Source organism: Scaptodrosophila lebanonensis, unplaced genomic scaffold (assembly GCF_003285725.1).
Source record: "Scaptodrosophila lebanonensis strain 11010-0011.00,11010-0021.00 unplaced genomic scaffold, SlebRS2 tig00000122-arrow-arrow-pilon, whole genome shotgun sequence".
Taxonomy (NCBI): Eukaryota; Metazoa; Arthropoda; class Insecta; order Diptera; family Drosophilidae; genus Scaptodrosophila; species Scaptodrosophila lebanonensis.
In genome coordinates, this window is record NW_022060580.1 from 484,621 (window position 1) to 501,284 (window position 16,664).

At 37.8% G+C, this 16,664-nt stretch overlaps 1 protein-coding gene across 1 annotated transcript; it reads right to left on the minus strand.

Moving 5' to 3' along the window:
• Nucleotides 1-2,531: 2,531 nt before the first annotated feature.
• LOC115628656 (U3 small nucleolar ribonucleoprotein protein IMP4) lies at nucleotides 2,532-15,269 on the minus strand. Its single transcript, XM_030524825.1, has 2 exons — nucleotides 15,024-15,269; nucleotides 2,532-3,282 (listed from the first exon to the last, which is right to left on the minus strand). The coding sequence occupies exons 1-2, from the start codon at nucleotides 15,205-15,207 to the stop codon at nucleotides 2,585-2,587; spliced, it is 882 nt and encodes a 293-aa protein (XP_030380685.1). The 5' UTR covers nucleotides 15,208-15,269; the 3' UTR covers nucleotides 2,532-2,584.
• Nucleotides 15,270-16,664: the final 1,395 nt, after the last annotated feature.

The window sequence follows — 16,664 nt, forward strand, 5'->3', positions numbered from 1 at the left end:
ACATTTGATTAGCACATGTAAATATCGCATAACAACGAAAAAGGGCACTAAAGACCCCTAAATCAAATTTGTATGGGAATTACTGCATTTTCTTAACTTAATTAAAAATAACTAATAAATTGTTGCGCCACCACGGTTTACTATGTCCTCGTACACCCTGTTCGGTAAGGAGACATATAATTTCTTTATACAATTTAGTGAAATGGTCTGCCAAACATTTTTATACCCTGTACCCGTAGGGTAAAAAGGGCGGACATGTCCGCCTGTCTGAATGAACGCAAGGATCTCAGAAACTATAAAAGCTAGAATAACCAAAGTTGGCACACAGATTCTCCTAGGTCCGAGAAAGGACGAGTTTATTTATTTTTTTCCCCCCCTTCCCTCGCTACAGAATTTCGTCAATAGCGTCCACATTTCAAATGCTACCTAAACCAAACCTTGCACACATAATTTATATATAATTATCTACTGTTGTTTAAAATGTTATTCAATTCGGTCAATTCTAAGAAGCGAAACAAATTCTCGCCAGTACAACCCCTCCAAACTGCAGCAACAAGTTCGCTCTTCTTCTTCTTCCTCTTTTTGCTGCTGCTTTGGGCGCATATAACTCAGTGACGGAAGTTTACCTGGGTACAGGGTATTACACTGTCGGGTGTAGCGTTCTCTCTTGTTATACCCTGTACCCGTAGGGTAAAAAGGGTATATTAGGTTTGTGCAAAGTATGTAACATACAGAAGAAGCATCTCCGACCCCATAAAGTATATATATTCTGAATCAGCATGACCTAGACATGTCCGTCCGTCTGGATGAACGCAAGGATCTCAGAAACTATAAAAGCTAGAATAACCAAAGTTGGTATCCAGATTCTCCTAGGTCCGAAAAAGGACGAGTTTTTTTTATTTTATTCGCCTCCATCCCCCCCTCTCAACCGCAAATCGTAATTTTCCATACCTCCCGTAATTCTTAGAATTTTTGAATCAAATTCAGGAAATGCATTCAATTAGTGATTATGTCCGTGTGCCAAGTTTCATTATGATAGACCGATTTAACAGAAAGTTATAGCCATAAATATAATTGCTGCCCAACCGCTGCTGCTTATGTTTCTGTTTGATTGACTGCAAACATGCTCACATAGACACGAATTGACACGCATAGACATGCATATACTTACACAGATGCGATTTCTATGTAAATGTGCAATTATCCACCTTTTTTGTACAATGTACAAGAGTATATTAGGTTTGCGGGAGCTGAAAAATGTAACAGGCAGAAGGAGGCGTGGCAGACCCCACAAAGTATATATATTCTTGATCAGCATGACGAGACGAGTCGATCTAGCCCTGTCTGTCTGTCCGTCCGTATGAACACCTGGATCTCAGAGACTATAAGAGATAGAGACACCAAATTTTCCACAAAGATGCGTTATGTGTGTATTCTATACGAGTTTGTTTTATTTTTTTGATTTTCCCCCCCACTTCCCCCCTATGGGGGTTTTCCCGATTTTCCATTCGTATAATCGCCTATATCTCGGAGACTATAAGACCTAGGAACACCAAATTTTAGTCCCAGATGCCTTATGTGAATACGCAGAAAATGTTTATTTTGGAATTCCCCTCCCTCCCCCCTCTACCCCGCAAATCGTAACTCCCGTAATTCTTGGAATTTCGAACTAAAATTTTGGAAATACCCCCAGTTGGTTATTATGTGTCCGTATGCCAAATTTCATTATGATAGACCGATTTAACAAGAAGTTATAGCCATAAATATATTTGCTGATGCAGCGCTGCTCAAGCGCTGCCCGCGGCTGTTGTTGATGTTGCTGTTTGGTTGACTGCGAAAATGCTTACACAGACACGAATAGATGCGCATAAGCATACATACACTGACACAGACGCAATTGCTATGTAAATGTTCAATTATACACCCTTTACGTGAGTTCGAATACCGAGAGAGGTAAAATCGATCAAATTTTTTTTGTTTATTTTCTTAATTTTTTTTAATTTCTATATTTATTCTAAACATATGTACAGAGTATTTCAAAGTCGGGACACCCGACTTTAGCTTTTTTACTTGTTTTAAATTCTCTTAATTATAGCCTGTACCAAAGGGTGAAAGGCTATACTAGTTTTGTGCGAATGTATGTAACAGGGAGAAGGAGGCGTGGCAGACCCCACAAAGTATATATATTCTTGATCAGGGTGACAAGTCGAGTCGATATAGCCATGTCCGTCTGTATGAGCGCAAGGATCTCAGAAGGTACAGGAGCTAGAATGACCAAACTTGGTAACCAGGTTCCCCTGAGCCCTAGGCAGGTCAAATTTGTTTTTTTTTTATTTTGATACATCCCCCCACTCCCCCGCAATCCGTGTTTTTTTATATCTTCCGTAATTCTTGGATTTTTGAAATCAATTTTGGTAGTTTCATCATGATAGGTCAATTCTGAAGAAAGTTATAGCCATAAATAAAATCGCTGCTCATGCGCTGCCCGCAGCTGTTGCTGCTTGTTTTATTTTAAACCCAAAATAAACAGATACGAGAAATAAAATATTAAATTTTATTTAATCTTCCAAAATGGGGGAGAATTTTAAGATTTTAATATTCCATTGTCAGCAGAAATAAAATGCCGCTTTGATGACGTATTTAAATATGGTCGGTAAGCCCATTCGGTGTTAGCTGCTCTTATATTATCCAATGACCCTAATTTAATTTGATACAATTTTAATTGAAACCTTGGCCCAATTTCCTTTAAATCCAAATCTCCTTTGATGTTTTCAAATCGATGGTGTCTAAATAGGATTTGGTCGTCATTATTTATAAAAGATATTACTCTTTGCGATTTTTCCTTAGGAACAGGAAACAAATATTTTAATATTTTCATCGTCCTCACGCCAATGTCGCTCTTAAAGTTGTGAAATATTAAGTGTGGTTTCTGCTCAGTCATTGGACCAATGTCAGGAATATCGTGCCGCATTACGACATCAGAAATATTGAAAAATGCAGTAGGTCCATATGGCAGATGGCAAATAACAAGACTATCGGGTGTTCCACGATGTTCATGCACAATTATAAAGTCAGTCACATTATTGGCTCGGCAAGCGTGCATAATAGAGTTTATTTGGTAATTGCCTCGATTCATTTGTTGAGCGTTAGGGAATATTAGCCGCAGTTCTTTTACAAATATTTTTAATCGTGATGATGGGTCATGAGAAGTTGTTATCATAATTTTTGGATCTTCACATCCAGCGAACTCATATTCATCAGGAACTGCTTTGCTGCTTGTACCTAAAAAAATGATATAATTTTGATCAGTTATAAGATATGAACATAACGTTATTTATATACACCTAGCCCTCGCTTTACGCGAATCCTTTTACTACGGTCTCGGTCTAACACGATTAGAAATCTGCTACCTTTTCTCACGATGAAAAACTCTTTTCTTACATGAACATAAATAAATACATAAATCGATTGTTTTATTTTGTCGATTGATGCGTATTTTCGTGTATAGTATGTATCACCACACATGAGATACGTGTAGAAAGAAGGAAGTTCTATTTTCTTCACCACCAGTACATACATAAATTGTTGTTGAGGTGAGTAAAGCTATACTTCTTAAGGCGCGCACATAGTAAGATTAAAACTTTTGTGGTGAGTTTTACAGCTTAATGAAATAAAATGTAAAAAGTAAGTTATACAAATTGCAGTTTCTACAAAAGCATTAAAAGAAAACAAGTAGAGAATCTAAAGTCGGGTATCCCGACTTTGAAATACTCTGTACATATGTGTAGAATAATTATGCGTGTATGTGTGTGTTTGTGTGTGTCTGTGTATGTCTCGTGCAATTGCGTCTATGTCAGTGTATGTCTGTTTATGCGCGTCTATTCGTGTCTGTGTAAGCAAGTTCTCAGTTAACCAAAGCACCAGCATCAACAACAGCCGCGGGCAGTGCTGGAGCAGCGCTTGAGCAGCACTGCAGCAGGAAATATATTTATGGCTATAACTTCTTGTCAAATCGGTCTATCATAGTGAAACTTGGCATACGGATACATAATTACTAACTGGGGGTATTTGCAAAATTCGAAATTCTAAGAATTACGGGAGTGAGAGAAAATTTGCATGGGAGAGGGGGGAGGGAGGGAAATTCCAAAATACATATTTTCTGCGTATTCACATAAGGCATCTTGGACTAAAATGTGGTGTTCCTAGGTCTTATAGTCTCCGAGATATAGGCGATTATACGAATTGAAAATCGGGAAAACCCCCATAGGGGGGGAGGTGGGGGGGGGGGGGGGGGGGGGAAACCAAAAAATAAAACAAACTTGCACAGCGTACACATATAACGCATCTTTGTGCAAAGTTTGGTGTCTCTACCTCTTATAGTCTCTGAGATCCAGGTGTTCATACGGACAGACGGACAGATAGACAGGGCTAGATCGTCTCGTCTCGTCATGCTGATCAAGAATATATATACTTTGTGGGTTTGCGGGAGCTGAAAATGTAACAAACAGAAGGAGGCGTGGCAGACCCCACAAAGTATATATATTATCGGTGACAAGCCGAGTCGATATAGCCATGTCCGCCTGTATGAGCGCAAGGATCTCAGAAGGTACAAGAGCTAGAATGATCAAACTTGGTATCCAGGTTCCCCTGAGCCCTAGACAGGTCAAGTTTGTTTTTTTTTTATTCTGATACACCCTCCCACTCCCCCGCAATTCGTGTTTTTATACTCTGTACATAAAATGTACAAGAGTATTTTAGGTTTGCGGTAGATAAAAATGTAACAGGCAGAAGGAGGCGTGGCAGACCCCACAAAGTATATACAAGTATATTCTTGATCAGCATGAGGAGACGAGTCGATCTAGCCCTGTCTGTCTGTCCGTATGAACACCTGGATCTCAGAGACTATAAGAGGTAGAGACACAAAACTTTGCACAAAGATGCCTTATGTGTGTACGCTGTGCAAGTTTGTTTTATTATTTTGATTTCCCCCCCCCCCCCACTTCCCCCCTATGCGGGTTTTCCCGATTTTTCATTCGTATAATCGCCTATATCTCGGACACTCTAGGGACACTAAATTTTAGTCCCAGGTGCCTTATGTGAATACGCAGAAAATGTGTATTTTGGAATTTCCCTCCCTCCCCCCTTGTATATGTGCAATTATACACCCTTTACGTGAGTTCAAATACCAAAAGAGGTAAAAACGATCAAAATTTTTTTTTTTAATTCCGTCCGTGCCAAGTTTCATCATGATAGGTCAATTCTGAAGAAAGTTATAGCCATAAATAAACTCGCTGCCCATGCGCTGCCTGCAGCTCTGCCCGCAACTGTTGTTGTTGCTGCTTTGGTTCAACTTTGTGCTGCATACCTACACGCATATAAACACGCAGAGACAAGATTCTGATGTAAATGTATGCTGTTGAAACTGTACATGAACATGTCTCCACTTTTCTATATATGTATTGAATAATTTGTATTTAATTTAATTAAATAATTTATTTAATATAAATTTAAAATTACTTTAATTTTTTTTCGTTTTTTCCTTTTTGGTGGGAGGTACAGGGTATTTAAGAGTTGAGCTCGCTCGACTTTAGCGTTCCTTTCTTGTTTATCATGGAATAGTTTACTCTGTCTAGTTCAGGTGTATTTCCTTTTAATGTACTTAGGGCTGATGTAAATTCGATTAGTGTCTTTTCTTTTTCTGATTCTGTAGCTCTTTTTCTAGACTGTTTGTCCTGACTGACTGATTGGTGATCAACGTACAGCCTAAACGGTAAAGGCTAGGAAGCTGAAATTTGGACTCAGATATCCTTTCATAGTGTAGGTGCCCACTGAGATTTTGGAAAATTCGAGCTCCAAAGAAGAGGAAAACAGGCTCCAACGTTTGTATGAAAAATCTACAATTTGCATCTGATTAACTTCAAACTTAGTTGGTATACTCTCAGAAAAATTCCAAGAAAAATGGGAGTTTTCCTGTACAAAAAATGGGGCACAAAAGGAAACCGCGTCAACAGCCCACAAGAGCTATGAAGCTGAAATTTGGGCTCAAGGATCCTATTATAGTGAAGGTGCCCACTAAGAAGGGATTTTGGAAAATTCAAGCTCCAAAGGGGGGAAAACGAAGTTTGTTTGAAAAATCTTCAGTTTTCCCCCAATCAACTTTAAGCAAAACTGCATACTCGGATTTTCGAAATTTGTGGTGGAGCTTGAATTTTTGGGGTTTTAATATTTATTCACCTTTTCAAATGAAAAGTTTGTGTTATAAATTTTTTCCGATCGATTTCAAATTTGGGGACTGTAATCTACGTAACTAAATCTACAACTTTGCGTTCAAGGATTTTCAAAATATGCATTTTACAAATGCAGGCAGAACAAACAATACAAAATATTAAACAGTTGGGGACAACTAAGTATACATACACACCAGAGAACTGCAACGAGTACTACATTTTCGGTCATACTCGAGTATTTACCCATACTCGGTATGATTATTTCATTTGGATATAGTAACAAGCAATGACTGGTTGCGAACGAGCCCTCAACGAACACTCAGTTCGAATCAAAACTGCAAAAACTCAGAAGTGAGCGGTTGTGCCCGAAACTTCTTGCATGAATGCAAGCAATGACCGGTTGTGAACGAACCAACCAGTCAGTTCGACTCACAACTGCAAATACTCAGAATGAGCGGCGGTGACCGAAACTTTTTGCCTGCGTACAAGAAATGATCGAACGTCGTATTTACAATCATGCCCGCATGACCGAAATGACCAATGATATTGGCAGGTGCACGTGCACGTGCACTCGCATTTTCTATTGTTTTTTCGGCTATTAGTTAAATAGTAACATCGTATACAAGTTTGTAAATGCATATAAATTAAAGAAGCCAACAAAACTATTAACGAAAAGAAATAGCTTCCTTTTTATTTAAATTAAAAAAAGTTATGCCGTTTTAATTTATATTATTTTCCTTTTTTTTAAGATATTTGAGTTCCTTTTTTAAGAAATAAAATCATGCTAAATATCATAATATAAAAATAAATATATGTATACATATGTTTTCTTTTCATTCTGTACCTCTTTATTTAAAATACCTACATACATATACACATGTTTGCGCATAATTGCAAACAACACATGCACGCACAAATACATATGTAAATATGTACATACATGCATATTTCATATGGTCATACTCGGGTAAAACCTGCGCAATACTCGAGTAATACCCGAGTATAGCTCGCGCAATACCCAAACAATACTCGACCAATAACGGCACTATACTCGTTCGATCAAACGCTCATTCTGCAAAGTCTGGTTTGCTTCGATCAGGACCCAGTCATCTTAAACGAAGTGACCGAGCCTGAACTGTTTGAAAGCAAACCAATCAAGGCCAGTGCTTGTTCGTAAAAATAGAAAGATTGCTCATGCAAGTTCGATCATAAGAAAAATGCTGAGAGTACTCAACTCGTTCGAGCTCGTTTGTAGTCAAGCAAAGATCTGATTTGATTGAATTTTCAGCAAGGATGGTCGAATTGTTGCAGTTCTCTGATACACACACACACACACACATACAAGCAGCTGTTCGTGTAGTTGCGTGCAAACGATTGAAATAGCCAAAGCAAAATGTGAGACACTAATGTGCGAATGTACACACATACATATGTACAAATCTATGTATGTATGTATGTTCATTCGTCTTGCACTGACAGCAAGAAATGCTAATTAATTAAAAATTATTTAACATTTTTAAAAGTAATTTTTTCTTTGTTTAGTACATTTGGCATTAGGGTTTTCATTAGTAACTTTATGCAGCAAAAACAAATTACAAAGAACGCAAATATCAAATAGTTGGGGACATCATATACACACACTCACACACAGAACAAGCAACAGTTCGTGTCTATGTGTGCGGTTCTCTACGTACGGTTGAAAAAGCAAAGAGAAACATGCATGCATATGTACATACATATGTATGTATGTATGCCTGTGTACGTACATATATAGCATGTATGTACATTCGTATGTATGTATGTATACATTGGACAATCGAGCAATGTATACATACATACAGAAGCAGAAGGAGACTATTTTGAATAAAATAAATTGATTTTGCCGAAAAAACAATTTGTTCTGTTTCTTTGTTCTTGTACATGAAATGTACAAGAGTATATTAGGTTTGCGGGAGCTGAAAAATGTAACAGGCAGAAGGAGGCGTGGCAGACCCCACAAAGTATATATATTATTGATCAGCGTGACAAGACGAGTCGATCTGTCTGTCCGTCTGTCCGTCCGTATGAACACCTGGATCTCAGAGACTATAAGAGATAGAGACACCAAATTTTCCACAAAGATGCGTTATGTGTGTATTCTATACGAGTTTGTTTTATTTTTTTGATTTTCCCCCCCACTTCCCCCCTATGGGGGTTTTCCCGATTTTCCATTCGTATAATCGCCTATATCTCGGAGACTATAAGACCTAGGCACACCAAATTTTAGTCCAAGATACCTTGTGTGAATACGCAGAAAATGTATATTTTGGAATTTCCCTCCCTCCCCCCTCTCCACCGCAAATGCGATTTTCTCTAACTCCCGTAATTCTTGGAATTTCGAACTAAAATTTTGCAAATACCCCCAGTTAGTAATTATGTGTCCGTATGCCAAGTTTCACTATGATAGACCGATTTACCAAGAAGTTATAGCCATAAATATATTTGCTGCTGCAGCGCTGCTCAAGCGCTGCCCGCGGCTGTTGTTGATGTTGCTGTTTGGTTGACTGCGAAAATGCTTACACAGACAGGAATTGATACGCATAGGCATACATACACTCACACAGACGCAATTGCTATGTAAATGTGCAATTATACACCCTTTACGTGAGTTCGAATACCGAGAGAGGTAAAATCGATCCAATTTTTTTTTATTTTTTATTTTCTATAATTATTGTAAACATATGTACAGAGTATTTCAAAGTCGGGACACCCGACTTTAGCTTTTTTACTTGTTTTACCTGTTTAATTTGGAAAACACCTTGTATATAGAAAAGTGGAGACATGTTCATATACAGTTTCAACAGCATACATTTACATCAGAATCGTGTCTCTGCGTGTATGTATTCAGCACAAAGTTGAACCAAAGCAGCAACAACAACAACAGCTGCGGGCAGCGCTGCCGGAAGAGCTGCAGGCAGCGCATGAGCAGCGGTTTTACTTATGGCTATAACTTTCTTCAGAATTGACCTATCATGATGAAACTTGGCACACGGACACATAAGCACTAACTGGATGTAACTACCAAAATTTGGTTGGTTTCGAAAATCCAAGAATTACGGAAGTTATAAGAAAAAACACGAATTGCGGGGGAGTGGGGGATGTATCAGAATAAAAAAAAAAACAAATTTGACCTGCCTAGGGCTCCGGGGAACCTGGATACCTTGTACCTTCCGAGATTCTTGCGCTCATACAGACGGATATTGTCACCGTGATCCAGAGTATATATACTTTGTGGGGTCTGCCACACTTCCTTTTGCCTGTTACATACATTCGCACAAAACTAATATAGCCTTTCACCCTTTGGGTACAGGCTATAAAAATTTAGACAGGAAAACAAAATGCCGAATAATTAACCTCTTAAACTCCATACTAAACAATTACATCCCCCAAGCTTTCAAAAACAGTATTATAATTCCAATCACAAAACCCAACGCAGACAAAACTATACTAAACTCCTACCGACCAATATCATGCCTATGAAAAGTACTTGAAAAATATTAGCAAAGAGATTGGTGGTTTGTTTCTAACGATAAACTTATCCATAACAGTCAAACTGGTTTCAAGAAGGGGAAATCGGCCATAGATAGTCTACTGTTAATAGACCACCTACTAGCAAGATCCATCTCCAGAAGAAACCATACATCTATAATATCCTTAAACTTTGCAAAAGCCTTCGACAGAATCGGACTACACTCACTACTAGACCAACTCACGGAATGGAAAACGGGACCAAAAATACTAAACTACATACAAAATTTCATGACAAACAGAAAAATTAGTGCGAATAAACAACACCCTCTCCCCTTTCCACCCACTCCATAACGGCATCCCCCAGGATTCACCACTCTCAGTAGTCCTATTCATAATAGCCTATAACAAACTCACCACAATGATCACCCTACACCCAAATATTAATCTAAGCGCCTACGCAGATGATTTTAACATAATAATAGAACTAAAAAATAGAAAAAAACATCAATGACCCAATTCTCAGAACCATACTAGATTGGGCCGATTATTCAGGCGCCATGCTCTCCACCACCATGTGCAGACACATGCACGTCTGCAGAAAACACAACTGTGAATGTACCCTAACAACAGGAAGCATACAAATCCAGAATGTCTCATCAGTAAAAATTCTAGGCGTTCACTTTAACAACAAACACAGAATAGACACTGTTCAGTGTGCTCAAAAAAAAAATAATATAATAAAATGTCTGGCATATTCAAAATTCAACTGCAACACTCCCACACTAATAAACGTCACAAAAGCAATACTTACCTTAAAAACAGATTAACCATTTATGGGCACTGTCAAAAACAACCTTACGACCCATAAAAACTTCACTCAACACAGGATTTAGAATCGCTCTTGGAGCATTCAAAACCACGCCCACTCAAAACATACAATACTTGTATGAAGCAAGAATTTCCACATTAGAAGACAGACGTGAACTCCTAACAGCCAAACTCATAAAATCCCTGATTGCAGCAAAAGATTCCCCACTCCCCACCAACAAATACTCAAAACATATCGACCACCTAGACGTATACAATATAACTGAACAATATATCACATAATCAAACAAAGCAAAGACCACAACCTACCTTTTCAACACACAAGACTAATTCATCAAACTACCCCTCTATGGAACATAAGCCAAATAACTACCGACTCAACACTGAGAAGCTTTAATAAAAAAAAAACACACAAACCCACAAATATACCGAGCTGAATTTATTAAAATAAAAACTAAAGACAAAAACAAATACACATATATCTATACAGACGGATCCCAAAATAACACCACCTTCGTTATCACAAATGAAACCAAAACAATTAAATCCCTCCTGCCCCACTACTCCTCTGTATTTTCTGCAGAACTCATTGCAATAGTAGAAACTCTGAACAATAGAAGAGGCAAATTTTGCATATGCACCGACTCACTCTCTGCAATAGACGCAATAAACAACACCAATAATAACGAACATTATTCCTCACACGCTCGCAATATTACTGACAAACAAGTAAAAAAGCAAAAGTCGGGTGGGAGAGGGGGGTCATGATAGGTAAATTCTGAAGAAAGTTATAGCCATAAATAAAATCGCTGCCCAAGCGCTGTCTGGAGTTCTGCCCGCAGCTGTTTATACTCTGTACATGAAATGTACAAGAGTATATTAGGTTTGCGGGAGCTGAAAAATGTAACAGGCAGAAGGAGGCGTGGCAGACCCCACAAAGTATATATATTCTTGATCAGCATGACGAGACGAGTCGATCTAGCCCTGTCTGTCTGTCTGTCCGTCTGTCCGTCTGTCCGTCTGTCCGTCCGTATGAACACCTGGATCTCAGAGACTATAAGAGATAGAGACACCAAATTTTGCATGAAGATGCGTTATGTGTGTATTCTATACGAGTTTGTTTTATTTTTTTGATTTTCCCCCCCACTTCCCCCCTATGGGGGTTTTCCCGATTTTCCATTTGTATAATCGCCTATATCTCGGAGACTATAAGACCTAGGAACACCAAATTTTAGTCCCAGATGCCTTATGTGAATACGCAGAAAATGTATATTTTGGAATTCCCCTCCCTCCCCCCTCTACCCCGCAAATCGTAACTCCCGTAATTCTTGGAATTTCGAACTAAAATTTTGGAAATACCCCCAGTTAGTTATTATGTGTCCGTATGCCAAATTTCATTATGATAGACCGATTTAACAAGAAGTTATAGCCATAAATATATTTGCTGATGCAGCGCGGCTGCAGCGCTGCTCAAGCGCTGCCCGCGGCTGTTGTTGATGTTGCTGTTTGGTTGACTGCGAAAATGCTTACACAGACACGAATTGATGCGCATAGGCATACATACACTCACACAGACGCAATTGCTATGTAAATGTGCAATTATACACCCTTTACGTGAGTTCGAATACCGAGAGAGGTAAAATCGATCAAATTTTTTTTTTTATTTTCTTAATTTTTTTTATTTTCTATAATTATTGTAAACATATGTACAGAGTATTTCAAAGTCGGGACACCCGACTTTAGCTTTTTTACTTGTTTTGTTGTTGCTGCTTTGGTTCAACTTTGTGATGCATAAATACACGCATAGACACGATGATGTAAATGTATTCTGTTAAAACTGCACATAACCATGTCTTTTACAAGTATGTATGTATTAAGTAAATGTTCTTTATTAATTTTATTAATTAATTCAATTTTTTTTAATAATTTAATTTTGTTAATAATTTAATTTTTTATTATATATATATTTGTTTAATTTTCCTTTTTTGAGGGGTGAATTAGAATAAAAAAACAAGTAAAAAAGCTAAAGTCGGGTGTCCCGACTTTGAAATACTCTGTACATATGTTTACAATAATTATAGAAAATAAAAAACATTAAGAAAAAAAAAAAAATTTTTTTTATCGATTTTACCTCTCTCGGTATTTGAACTTACGTAATGGGTTTATAATTGCACATTTACATAGCAATTGCGTCTGTGTGAGTGTATGCCTATGCGCATCTATTCGTGTCTGTGTAAACATGTGTGCAGTCAACCAAAGCACCAGCATCAACAACAGCCGCGGGCAGCGCTTGAGCAGCGCTGCAGCAGCAAATATATTTATGGCTATAACTTCTTGTTAAATCGGTCTATCATGATGAAACTTGGCATACAGACACGTAATCACTAACGGGATGAAGTTACCAAATTTACGAATACGAAATTCTAAGAACTACGGGAGTTATGGAAAAAACACGAATTGCGAGGGAGTGGGGGGGTGTATCAGAATAAAAAAAAAAAAATGGCCAGGGCTTATGGGAATCTGGATACCAAGTTTGGTTATTCTAGCTCTTGTATCTTCTGAGATCCTTGCGCTCATACAGACGGACGGACGGACATGGCTATATCTACTCGGCTTGCCACCCTGATCAAGAATATTTATACTTTGTGGGGTCTGCCACGCCTCCTTCTGTGTGTTACATACATTCGCACAAAACTAGTATAGCCTTTCACCCTTTTGGGTACAGGCTATAAAAACAAACTTGACCTGTCTAGGGCTCAGAGGAACCCTAATACCAAGTTTGGTCATTCTAGCTCTTGTACTTTCTCAGATCCTTGCGCTCATACAGACGGACATGGCTATATTGACTCGACTTGTCACCCTGATCAAGAATTACATATGTATATACTTTGTGGGGTCTGCCAAAAGGCAAAAGGCCGTTACATACATTAGCACAAAACTAGTATAGCCTTTCATCCTTTGGGTACAGGCTTTAAATACTCGTATTGTGAAAAGATTACTTCCACCATTCCTAAAATTTTGTTTCATGGTCAAATTTTTATACTCTGTACATGAAATGTACAAGAGTATATTAGGTTTGCGGGAGCTGAAAAATGTAACAGGCAGAAGGAGGCGTGGCAGACCCCACAAAGTATATATATTCTTGATCAGCATGACGAGACGATCTAGCCCTGTCTGTCTGTCTGTCCGTCTGTCCGACTGTCCGTCTGTCCGTCCGTATGAACACCTGGATCTCAGAGACTATAAGAGATAGAGACACCAAATTTTGCACAAAGATGCGTTATGTGTGTATTCTATACGAGTTTGTTTTATTTTTTTGATTTTCCCCCCCACTTCCCCCCTATGGGGGTTTTCCCGATTTTCCATTCGTATAATCGCCTATATCTCGGAGACTATAAGACCTAGGAACACCAAATTTTAGTCCCAGATGCCTTATGTGAATATGCAGAAAATGTATATTTTGGAATTCCCCTCCCTCCCCCCTCTACCCCGCAAATCGTAACTCCCGTAATTCTTGGAATTTCGAACTAAAATTTTGGAAATACCCCCAGTTGGTTATTATGTGTCCGTATGCCAAATTTCATTATGATAGACCGATTTAACAAGAAGTTATAGCCATAAATATATTTGCTGCTGCAGCGCTGCTCAAGCGCTGCCCGCGGTTGTTGTTGATGTTGCTGTTTGGTTGACTGCGAAAATGCTTACACAGACACGAATAGATGCGCATAGGCATACATACACTCACACAGACGCAATTGCTATGTAAATGTGCAATTATACACCCTTTACGTGAGTTCGAATACCGAGAGAGGTAAAATCGATCAAATATTTTTTTATTTTCTATAATTATTGTAAACATATGTACAGAGTATTTCAAAGTCGGGACACCCGACTTTAGCTTTTTTACTTGTTATAACATATCAGTGCCTACTAATTTGATAAATGCCAGAGGAGTCCTAGACTCAAAGAATAGGAATTAAAAAATAGGTGTATAAACACATGCAAGAATAAAGCAAATTAACAAATTAAAATCATTTTAAATGAAATTGATCGTAAAATGTTTCTTTCCGATGTAAAAAATAAAAAAACTTGGCCGACTCCGTAGGCAAATATTGCACTGGCAACAAATTCAAACTTTGAGCACATATTATGCAGCTCCTAGAAATCATATATTTATGTACATACATATGTATGTAACTATGAACAATAACTTGTTTTAAAGCTTAAGAAATTACTTTCAGCACAAGCTTACATATTGGCGGTGACAGATAATGATGTGAATAAGTATGTACAATATGTACATATGAACATATGTACATAAGTACATACATACATACATACATATGTATGTCACAATACGCTGCGTGAGCGTTCTGCAAAATTGTTTGGTTTTGGAAGAGAGTACCCCTAGCCCACAAAAACAGGTAATAATAAAAACCCTTTAACTTTAACACATACCTTGAATATCATATTTGAGTGTATTATACAAATGAATGGCCCTAGGCATTAAACCTTTAGAAGGCCTACTAAACTTTATAATTCCATTGAGATTTTCTTTAAGTTTCTCTGATGATTTAAGGCGTTCAGTAACCGACTTCTTGCGTAGATATTCCCGCCTTTGCCTTGCATGTTTTCTTAACATTTATATACGCTTAAGGTTCAAAAATTCAAAGATTAATTAAGAGCACGTGCGAATGAACTAGAGATGGTCGATATTAAAATCAGCTGTGATTTACCATCAAATTTAAAAGTTCGAGTCACAGAAACGACAAAATTGTAAGTTTCTCTCATGACGAAGTAACTGCCTCATTTTTTTGTGTCACAGTGACTACACTAGTCACATTTATGTATACAGTTACACTCTACATTTAACATAGTTTTACCCATATTTACTTCTCTATATATATAAAACAGTTTGTCCTGACTGACTGACTGACTGATTGGCAATCAACGCACAGCCCAAACGGTAAGAGCTAGGAAGCTGAAATTTGGACACAAGATCCCTCTTATAGTGAAAGTGAGCACTAAGAAGCGGTTTTGGAAAATTCGAACGCCAAAGGGGGGAAAACGGGCTGCAATTAATTAACTTCAAGTTAGTTTGTATACTCTCAAAAAGAATACAAGAAAAACTGTATACTTGGTTTTTCACCATTTTTCCTGGGGCATGAAAAAGGGGGGGGGGGGGGTTTCCGTGGAAAAATTGAAACACAATCAACACCCCACAGCCCAAACGGTAAAAGCTAGGAAACTGAAATTTGGACTCAATTATCCTATCATGGTGTAGATGCGCACTAAGAAGGGATTTTGGAAAATTCGAGCTCCAAAGGGGGGAAAAGTAGCTCCAAAGTTTGTTTGAAAATTCTGCATTTCTGAATCGATCAACTTTAAATTTGTGTTAGAGCTTGAATTATTGGGGTTTTAATATTTATTCACTATTTCAAATGAAAAGTTTGTGTTATAAATTTTGTCCGATCGATTTCAAATTTGGGTAATATAATCTACGTAACTAAAATTAAAACTTTGCATTTAACGATTTTTAAAATATGCATTTTACAAATGCAGGCAGAACAAACAATACAAAATATCAAACAGTTGGGGACAACTATGTATATATACACACACACACACAAACATACATACAAGCAGCTGTTCATGTAGTTGCATGCAAACGGTTGAAGTAGCCAAAGCAAAATGTGAGACACTAATGTGTGAATGTTCATTTGTACACATGTATGTACATACATACATACATATGTATAAAAGTACATTCGTCTTGCACTGACAGGGCAAGAAATGTTAATTAATTAAAAATTGTTAACATTATAACATAAACATTTTTGTTATTTTTTCTTTGTTTAGTACATTTGGCATAAGGGGTTTTTAGGACAACGGACTACAAGGGCGTACGCAGGTTGGGCAGGGGGGACATTGCTCCCCTTAGAAAGAATTTCGCTTTATGAATTACACCAGCACCATATGGTTTACATACGTACATACATATGTACATACGTCTGTATGTATAGTATGTACATATGTATGTGCATCAATAAATATGTATGTACGTTCATAAATTCCTATATACATACATATATAGGTTTG